Raw genomic sequence first — 10,701 nt, 5'->3', positions numbered from 1 at the left:
CTTGGCTCAATATTCATACTGCGAAGGTTGTGCTGCTGTGGTAGGACCAGTTTGGTGTTATTTATTATGAACTGTTGAATCCAAACGAAATCATCGCTGGTGAAAGGTATCGACTTCAATTGATGCGATTGAGCCGATTACGGCACGAGAAATTGATTCTACATCACTACAACGCTCGTCTCACAATCGCTAAATCCTACTTGGAGACGCTCAAGTGGAAAGTCTTACCCCACCCACAATATTTTCCAGATGTTGCGCCGTGTGATCATTACTTGATCCATTCGGTGGCGCATATGGTAAGTCTGGGTGATCAGCAGTTCCACTCATATATGAAGGCGTGAAAAAATGGCTTGGTTCGTGGATAGCCTTAAAAGATGGACACTTTTACTGTCAAAAAGATGCAGAAAAATTGTAGTTAGCGATGTGTAGTGCCTTGATTCACTGGTGACCCTTCTTTTGCAATATAATTGCATTTTCATCAAGAAAAGAGTGAGTGCTTAGTTGCGCATCTCATACTATATGACTATTGATAGGACCCCAGTTATTGGCCGAAAGTTACCGCTGTACCCAGGCTAAAAAAAGAGATCAATTTTGGAAATAGGTTTGACTCGAAATGGCTCAAACTTCAAAAAGGAGCAAATCAAATAGGGTTGAACCACAAGCTAAACCCGACTGCAATCAAACCACGCCCTCTGAAGGACAGACATATCAAAGGACTAAGGAATCCTGCCCTTCCTCTTCAGCATGACATCTCAAAAAATCATCTTAAATAAGATTAAAAATCATACAATATTTATACAAACAAAAAAAGCTCATACCTACTGGCAGCAGAAGGAAAGAAGAAATCTATTTACAGTCATTTCACCGTCTCTCTGTCACTCTTGCTCTCCGCTCGACTTGACTCATTTTTTACACTAAACAGTGAGGTTATACAGGTTCCCTATTGCTACTATATAATATCTTCATAATATATTACATCTAATCAGGACCACTCGCTCATCACTACTATCTATCAGCGAAAAGATCGCGACACTTTTGCACTTGACCTAGAACTCGATCGATACGATCATTGAGGATCTTTATCGATTTATCCGGCAACGATGGCAGAACATCCCTCAGTTGAGGTGATGTCGATCGTTCGAAAAGCTGTTGAAGTTGATACTCGACTCCGCCGCTTCCACCACCGCCGCCCCCGTCATCGCGTAGCCATCGGAGCGCCTCGATTGTAGGTCGCCTGAAGACACAAAGGTTGTCCAGAAGAAGTCCATGGTATGCTTCGTATTTCTTCAACAGCCGGTATCCATGCAAAAGTCCCGACTCGTTATCGAGGAAAACCAGGAGTTGTGAATTTATCTGACGTGCCAGATTATGTGCTGGCGCTGCCATGATATCTGCATTCCACTGATAATTGTAAAGATTGTTGACGACACGATCGAGATTCGCTATCAGGTAGTCAAAGACGATCAAGTCAGACCATTGCGCCAGCTCGACTAGTCGGTTCAGAACTGTTGAGTTTAAAGGAGTCAAACCTTGGCTTTGACTAGCATTTTGACTGAATCCAGCTGCTTCAAGTTCAGTGTCACCATCCGGTTGTCCACCGGTCGCTCCAAGCCGATCCAGTAACCCCTTCTGTGGTCCAACAGCTTTATTTGTTTTAGTCTGCTCAGCGGTTATATTCCAAACGTCAAACTTATTCAAATGCCGTTCCAGTGGTTGAAATGGAGTTGGGATTCCTGCAGGTTCGAGATCAGGTAGCCACTTTGTTAAGACCACCGGCCTTGATGATTTCCATTGAGCATTTGATATGTCTAGCGATGCACCTGACCACGTCTCTGTTTCAAGATCAATAACTGACGCTGCACTCGGTGCTAGGTTTGTCAAATTTAAAAGTTGACCAAGGTAGAAACTAAAGAGTTCCCCTTGAATTTGATCTGTGTTTTGTCTGTAGCGAGCACATGCTCGGCTTCCATCTTTGAATACCACCATTCGATTTTGCATACGCCCACAGCCGGTTTCTAGACGACTGACTGAGCTTGTCATAACATATTTGTTCCATTTGTCTGCATCGCCATTACTAAACCCTCTGGGCAAACTCCTCTCAACAACATCACCCCAATATATGTCGTTATCAATCACTCCTGCTGGATGTTCTTGCATAGGAGTACTGGGGGTAATAGGTACAAATTCCACTGATATGTGGTTTCGACTTTTCGGTTCATTTCCGCTCAGCACCTGATCCGTCAATGAAGGTTTCGACAGACGCACCTCAGGACCTTTCCGAAAGTATCCATCAGGTGTTCGTTGTACCTTGAATTCCTTAATGCTTCCATCACTGGGTTCTAGTTTTTTCACGATCATAAGATCATCTGCGTTTTTATCTTGCTCTAGGTGAAAGGCATTGCGGAAGACCTCCTCCGCTGGTAGCTTCCTTTCCTTGACAAACGACACCGAGAATGCTTCCGCGTCGACAGGACTCTTCTCCACTTCGACTGTTTGATTGACACGATCAATAAGGAGATCTGACGTGATAGCGGCCGACATGCCGACCATGGGGACGAAGACGCCCAGAGCGAGTCCCAGGGAGAATGCAGCCATCACGCTTAGAAGGCAGGCCTGTCGCTGAAATATCCTTCGCCGACGTAGTGACATACTATTCGCGGTTGTACTGAAATCTGCGATGGAAGAGGATGTGGAGACTGAACTACTCGTGCAATATGTAGTTACGATATCTTGATCCTTTTCGCCAGTCTCGATCGATTTGATGTCGTACATGATTTGATGCCTGTTGTTCCGTGACACCGACGTGATCGTTTCATAAAATCTGCAAAAAAGCGCTCGCCTTATCCAAGAGTGCGATCGATCTTTAGTCGGTGAAAAAGACCATAATCGATGGAACGATGATCATGACGATGGAAAAACATCCATTTGTATTGTATTGTGTCCTATTGTGTTGTATTCTCCGAATTTCTCGCTGTTTCCCTGATTTATCCAGGAACGATTTCGACAATTTCCTTAATGGAAATGGTCTGTGTGATCGATCTACAATAGAGCTTGTGCGCAATTTATGAATTTTATCTACGGCACGGAGTATACTTTGAAGTAATACAGTCAGTGCTCGTCCGCACTGAAACGGAGAGATCAGAGATGAAGAATGGTCCAGACCAGAACACAGTCAGAACGATCGTGATCGTACTTTTAAACTTTTGAACTCGAAATGATCTTGCAACTTTTCCTCTATTCTTTTTGGTGTTTGGCGTTTTTTTTTTTCAGCCAATATTATTCCCTATAAATCGATATGGCTCTGCGTCTCAATGCTCAGATGTTTCCTTTGTTGCTATTTTCCTTCCCGTCTGTTCAGCTTCATAAACGAAGAATGCGCTATGGTTGTTTCACGATTGCTGAAGATTGATCTTTTTATTTGCAATCTTTTCGCAATATCGGACTCAAAGTGTGACAATTGCGACGGCACTGTTAAAAGGATGCTTTTGCTGGCATGGTTACCACGAAGGAGATGTCCGATCAATGCACGTTTGCACTTTGGCTTATCGAAACTTCTTTGAAACCGCTCCCACTGTACTATAAACTGTTGCACGCTATCAGTCGAAGGAGACAGAAAAGGACTCGCGATCACTGGTAAAATATTCAAAGGAGCACTCCGCCGGTCTGAATTCTTCTGAGCTTCCTCAGCATGGGTTTCATATTTATGAACCGATTAACACTAAACTTTACTTCCAAGGACACCACTAATTCACACTATATCGAGCCTCACGAGCAAGTTTCCTCATTCGTCTGATCAAGGGAGGGTCATGCCGACGGTTACTACGAGTGCACAATATTCACTTTCTCTAAGTATAAATTCTTGACTAACAACACTTTCAGACTGATTGGTTTCTATATATGACTCTATGCAATCAAGGAATCAAAGGACATTATTTCTAAGACTCAAATTCTCAAAGAAACACTTAACTTATTTGAAATGAAAAAAATTGAACGAAATCACGATAGTCCCCAAAAACCGGACCGGTCAGGACGAATTACGATTTTCGACTAAACGATCTTTAATGTTTCACCTGAGATCTTGGCACCTCTTCGCATAAGATAGTGTGCTGATCGCGAGATCATGAGCTCAAGATACTCTCAGCTTACCACACATACACTGAAAATGAATTGGTCTTAAGAGACCACGAGCATGGCTTCAGTTGAGCCTGTGGAGCCGTGTCCCACGATTGATACGATACCTGTGTTTTGGGCACAGGTAAAGCATTCAATTACTTCGTTGTTAATAGAAATGTTTCACTTGTAGGTACAATGTTACCAATCCGTTGTTGGGATGCTAAGTGTTGAGGCAGAAGCAACAACTGACAACTATTCCAACAAAAGGATAATAAGCAGTTATAAATAATGTTCCTATTTTAATTGAATTATGTAAGATCTTTAGTAATTTTTTTATAAGCTCATTGACTTCTAGATACATTGCCTCTGGATTTTGTTACCGAATTTGATTTTCAGGCCCAATTTTATAGTGGAAATTTGACCCTTAAAATCGAGGTATAAATGCAGATTTTTGACAGAAAAAGACATGATCCGCACTCCCAATTGGGGTATCGTGGCGAAACACTCCGTGGTTTTCCATCCTACCTAAAGAGACTCACGTTTTCTATTTGCTAAACACCGATTTCTGTCATTTGCCCCCTCCCTCCAAAGAGGCAAATTTGCCTGTAAGGGTCATTCTGCATCTGTATAGAGGTTTCGTCCTCCTCCTCACAAAACCTGCAGGCAATGTCCGTAGATATCCCTAGCTTCCCTAGGTGATAGTTCAGCTGACAATGACCAGTGAGAATTCCCACTATGATTCGGAGGTTCTTTTTGGTGAGGTTTAAGCAATCCTTTGTACGCATGGGTTCGTATCCCCCAATAAGCACCCTGGACTGCTCCATCCCTGGTAGGCCCGCTCAATATAGTTCCCTCAACCGTTTCTCTTCATTTCTTAGATTCATAGCCATGAAACCGTTTCCGATTCCACAGAAGGGTTCTGGCCCGTGTAAAGGCTTCTCTGCTCCCTTCTTGGCTAGTTCGTCCGCTGCCTGGTTGCGTTCCAACCAAGCATGGCCTGGAACCCAAAGTATCCAGACCTTATTGGACGAGCCGAGTGTATTCAGTCTCTCAAGGCATTCCCATACCAGTTTAGAGTTCACCTGGTTGGACCTAAGTGCCTTGATCGCTGCTTGGCTAACGGTGAGAATAGCTATGTTTTGCCCCCTGTAATTCCTTTGCAGATTAAAGGAAGCACATTTATCTATGGCGTATATTTCCGCCTGGAAAATGCTAGTGTACCTGCCTATCAAAGTACATTTTTCTTGGACCAATGACACCGGCACCCGCTCCCTCTGCTAGGAGGGATCCGTCAGTGTACCAAGTAATCAGTTGCCTTGTTACTCCAACGTGTTTCAAACTTCTTATCGAAGTGAAACTTCGTTGTCATATTATCCCTCGGTATCAGTAATTCGGGATACCGCCTAGAAAGAATGTTAATCTTCTTTCGATTTAGGAAACTCCTCGCCTCACTCATACTACCGGCCATCCTGAATATTGATCTCCTTGCCTGCATCTGTATGTGCAGATAGAGAGGGGTTAATCTCAGAAGGACCTCCAGGGATGCCGTTGGGCATGTCCTCATTGGCCCACTGATACACACGTAAGCCAGCCTTTGGAGCTTATCTAATTCCCTGGCTTGTGTGCTGAGTTCGGTTCTTTCTGCCCAGATTACCGCTCCATAGGTAATCATTGGCTTTACTATTGCAGTATTTATCCAAGGTTGTTGCAAATGAAATGTCGGATATTTGAGTAAAATTTCAAAAAACTATAACTTTTATGAAAATTAATTTTATTAGTCAAAATAAGAACCAGCAGCTTCAATGCACTTCTCCCAACGAGATACAAGGGCATTTATTCCAGTTTCGTAAAAGTCTGGGTTTCTAGAGCTAAGAAATTCTTCAAAGGCACTTTTGACAGCTACTTCATTGCTGAATTGTTTCCCCGCCAAAAAGTGATCCAAATGCTTAAAAAAGTGGTAGTCGGTTGGTGGGAGGTCGGGTGAATATGGTGGATGAGGAAGAGTCTCATATCGTAATTCATTTAATTTTTGGACCGTCATTCTGGAAACATGAGGTCGGGCGTTATCATGGAGCAGTATCACTCCATCTCTGTTGACCAATCTAGGCCGCTGAACACGTAATTTCTCGTGCATTTCATCAAGTTGGGCACAATATTTCACTGCATTAATTGTTTCACCACGCTCCAAAAACGAATAATGAATAATTCCAAATGCAGACCACCAAACAGTTACCATTAACTTCTTCGGGTGAAGGCTCGGTTTTGGCATGTGTTGTGGAGGCTGATCGGCATCTAGCCATTGCGCTGATCTGCGACGGTTGTCGTACAATATCCACTTTTCATCGCATGTCACTATTCTGCGCAAAAAGGGATTGTTCCTGTTGCGGTTGAGTAGAGAACTGGATATTTCCATTCGCAGCGCCATGTTTTGCTCGTTGAGCTCATGCGGAACCCACTTATCAAGCTTCTTCACCTTTCCAAGCTGTTGTAAGTGCCGAGATACTGTCGAATAGTGTACGCCTGTTTTCTCTGCAATGTCACGAATCGATGATCGGGGATCAGATTCCGCTATCAAACGCAACTCGTCGTTGTCGATCGATGGTCCTGGGTGTCCACGAGGTTCACTTTGGAGGGTCATGTCGCCTGATCGGAATTTTTCGAACCACCGCTGTGTCGTTCGTTCGTTTGCTGCGTCAGCTCCAAATGCTCTGCAAATGTTTCTGGTTGCCTCCGCTGCGTTGTGACCAAGTTTAAATTCATATAGGAAAAGTAGACGTTTTTGACTCCCTTCCATGCTTTTTTCTTTGTGTTTTACTTGGAACTTCAATGACGATTGAAACTGAAATGACTCCTTGATCGAACGAACGACTATTTATACTCACTTATCCCATACCACCAGAGTCACCTTGCGGCAGTTTTAAACATTAAAATCATAACTAACTTCACTTCATTGAAAAATCCGACATTTCATTTGCAACAACCTAATAGTATCTTCGGCTGCAACCCCATTTTTTTCCTGCTATGGATCTGCAAGTCATCAGAGCCCTCGTGGCTTTCCGACATGTGTCTTCCAGAGTAATTTTTAGTCTAGCGTGATTCCCAAATATTTGACCTCTGTTTCTCGTTTCACCTCCATATCATGTAATGTTATGGCTCTCAGGTGATCCAGTTTACGCCTCCTAGTGAATGGTACTATGGTGGTTTGGGTTGGGTTGATCCGTAGTCCCACCTTCCTGCACCAGGCACTAGTAACCCTTAATCCAGTTTGGATTCTATCACATTGGGTATCTTCATATTTGCCCCTACAGATTAAAACAATGTCGTCCGCGTAGCCCTGGACTTGTATTCCAGTGTTTGTTAACACGTCCAGGAGTTCATCCACTACCATACTCCACATCAGCGGCGATAGTACACCACCCTGTGGACGGCCTTGAGTGGTGTTCATGATAATAGAATTTGTACCTGTTTGTACCTCTATTTGTCTGCTTTCTAGCATTTTGCCCATCCAGAGTGCCAGCGTGTTTCCCGCTCCTTTGCGGCTCAGGGCATCCTGTATCTCGGTGTGCGATGTTTTGTCGAATGCTCCTTCGACATCCAAAAACGCGCACAATGCAATTTCCTCTGTTTCTATGGCATCCCGTAGTACCTCTGTCAGCTGATTCAGACCAGTTTCAGTTGACCTTCCTGCCCGGTAAGCGTGTTGACAGTGATGTAGGGGATTACGCTTTAGAACGTTAGTTCTAATATAGTTGTCTATGACCTTCTCCCTCCGGATGTCTGAGCTGGAGCTGTGCGGTTAGAGCGCAAGGCTGTCGTACGGAAGGTCGCGGTTCAAGTCTTGCTGGTGACAGTGGGATTTGTACCGTGATTTGACGTCGGACACCAGTCGACTCAGCTGTGACCCTGAGTCAAATCAGGGTAATAGTCTCGGTCGAGTGTAATGCTGACCACATTGCCTCCTAGTGTACCGTTACGGTCTTGAATGAAGTGCTCTAACACACTTCAAGGCCCTGATCCGACATGGATTGTTGCGCCAACGATTATTATTATTATGACCTTCTCCACCGTTTTGAGTACGAACGATGTTAAGCAGATTGGTCTGAAAAATTTAGGGTGAAAAGGATCCTTTTTACCCGCTTTCGGAATAAAGACCACCTTTATCCGTCTCCATGCCCTTGGTATGTAACCCAGTGCTATGCTCCCCCTTACCACCCTCAGAAGAGACTCTAAGATAATTCCTAGGCCTCTCTAGATAAGTGCTGGGAAAATGCCATCCACTCCGGAAGATTTCATTGGTTTAAAAGTTCGCACTGCCCATCTTAGCCTAGCTTCTGAGCATACCTCTTTTGCTAGTTTCCAGCTCTCCTTCCTTCCCCTTTTATTCGTTAAGTATGATGATGTTCAGCAGAAAATGAGAGTCAGCGTTCTCAAATTGAGCTGCTGATGAAAAGGATCGGCGAATTTAGAGGCACACACACACAGGAAATCCCTGCAATATATTCAGCCAACAGTTTTTCCTGCTATGAGCGTGGGATAGCATGCTGCTGCCCTGACCAACCCACCATAAATACCAGCTGACTATCCTCTAGTGCACGAGTCACGTCAAACAGCGACTTCGTCAGCCCGTCCACCGAGGGAAGAGCCCTCAAGTGAATCCAAGCAGGGACCCGAAGCAGAAAAGATGTGCTTCAGGTCTTTGATAAGGAGCAACAAAAAGACCCTTTCAACTTCGTCTGTCGGCGGAGAAAGCCCAAAAAGTAACAGCTGAGTGCTAAAAATGTAACTGTTTCCCAAGTGCCAAGTGTCCGCACCTCTTCTCCTAGTGGCTTAATGTCCAAAAAGGAGAAAATTCCTCCAATTACGGCATATAATATTGACGTTCCACAGCTACTGAAATCACTGAAGAGCAAAGACCTAAAGGCGACTTTAAAAAACACGGGGGTGATAGAGCCCTAATTTTTACGGAGTCCACAGGGGACCATGCCAAATTTTTTCCGCTTATTAAAGAGCAAGGGCTTAGTGCCACCACAAGAACTTCTCCTTCCCTTAGAACTCAATCCATAATTGTGCAAGGGCAAGGGTCTGGCGCCACCACAAGAACCCCTCCATCCCTTAGAACTGAGTCCATAATTATCCACGATCTCCACAAAGAAACTGGCCCTGAAAAAATTCTGGACGAATTCACTTCAGAGTACCCACTTCCGAAAGTTCGTTAGTTTGTGACCAAACAAGATAAGGCCCTCCACAGGGAGAATCTTTCGCTCCCTATCAAATCACAATTTGGTCTTTTTGTAGCCAACTTTGAGATCTACCAAGCGCTAAGTGAACTATCTAAGATCAAATATATCTTTCATCAAAAGGCTGCCTTGGAAAAGATCAAACCAATAGAAGAAGTGTGTAACACTGCTAAAATATATCACCCAAAATTGCTCGATACTACACAAATGCGGTAAATGCGCGAAGAACCATCCACGACGAAACTGCTGCAAATGCCACCAAACTGAGCAACCTGCAAGCTGTCGTGGGTCTCTAGCTTATAAAGATATGGTAGCCAGACGGGAAGTTGCCAAAACCCGGAAAATAACAGAGCAATCTTCAGTCAAACAAACAGCCCAGCTTTCACAGAGTTTGACCAGCCTAGGCATGTCATACGCGCAAGCAATAGTTCAAACTACTGATGGTAGACGGATCCTTGTAGTCTCTGGCTACATCAAATGTAATTCTAAAACTGAGCAACTGGGACATAACTTGCAAGTCTTGGCCAATCTCCTGTTAAAGTCAAATTATCTTCTTCCCGGAGGCAATTCCAACTCGAGGCATACCTCCTGGGGTGCAAGGCAATAAATATAAATGGCGAAACCTTGCTAACCTTGCTTTTTCATCATCATCAACGGCGCAACAACCGGTATCCGGTCTAGGCCTGCCTTAATAAGGAACTCCAGGCATCCCGGTTTTGCGCCGAGGTCCACCAATTCGATATCCCTGAAAGCTGTCTGGCGTCCTGACCTACGCCATCGCTCCATCTTAGGCAGGGTCTGCCTCGTCTTCTTTTTCTACCATAAATATTACCCTTATAGACTTTCCGGGTGGGATCAGCCTCATTCATACGGATTAAGTGACCCGCCCACCGTAACCTATTGAGCCGGATTTTATCCACAACCGGACGGTCATGGTATCGCTCATAGATTTCGCCATTGTGTAGACTACGGAATCCTCCATCCTCATGTAGGGGGCCAAAAATTCTTCGGAGGATTCTTCTCTCGAACGCGGTCAAGAGTTCGCAATTCTTCTTGCTAAGGACCCAAGTCTCCGAGGAATACATGAGGACTGGCAGGATCATTGTCTTGTACAGTAAGAGCTTTGACCCTATGGTGAGACGTTTCGAGCGGAACAGTCTTTGTAAGCTGAAATAGGCTCTGTTGGCTGACAACAACCGTGCGCGGATTTCATCATCGTAGCTATTATCGGTTGTGATTTTCGACCCTAGATAGGAGAAATTGTCAACGGTCTCAAAGTTGGATTCTTCTATCCTTATTCTTCCTGTTTGAGAAGTGCGGTTTGATGTTGTTGGTTGATTCGTCTTCGGTG

General features: G+C 44.3%; 1 protein-coding gene across 1 annotated transcript; it reads right to left on the bottom strand.

Annotated features, from left to right (window-relative positions):
• Positions 1 to 301: 301 nt before the first annotated feature.
• On the bottom strand, positions 302 to 4,025 carry LOC119661331 (extracellular serine/threonine protein kinase four-jointed). The gene has a single exon (XM_038070632.1). It carries the CDS (start codon positions 2,770 to 2,772, stop codon positions 1,006 to 1,008), a length of 1,767 nt encoding a protein of 588 aa, XP_037926560.1. The 5' UTR covers positions 2,773 to 4,025; the 3' UTR covers positions 302 to 1,005.
• Between the last annotated feature and the right edge of the window lie 6,676 nt (positions 4,026 to 10,701).

This window comes from Hermetia illucens, chromosome 1 (assembly GCF_905115235.1).
Source record: "Hermetia illucens chromosome 1, iHerIll2.2.curated.20191125, whole genome shotgun sequence".
In the NCBI taxonomy this organism is placed as follows: Eukaryota; Metazoa; Arthropoda; class Insecta; order Diptera; family Stratiomyidae; genus Hermetia; species Hermetia illucens.
This window is presented reverse-complemented; position numbering and strand designations above follow the sequence as displayed.

Bases quoted from the DNA above. Each gene is read 5' to 3' on its own strand.
- LOC119661331 (XM_038070632.1), bottom strand. From the start codon at position 2,772: ATGTACGACATCAAATCGATCGAGACTGGCGAAAAGGATCAAGATATC.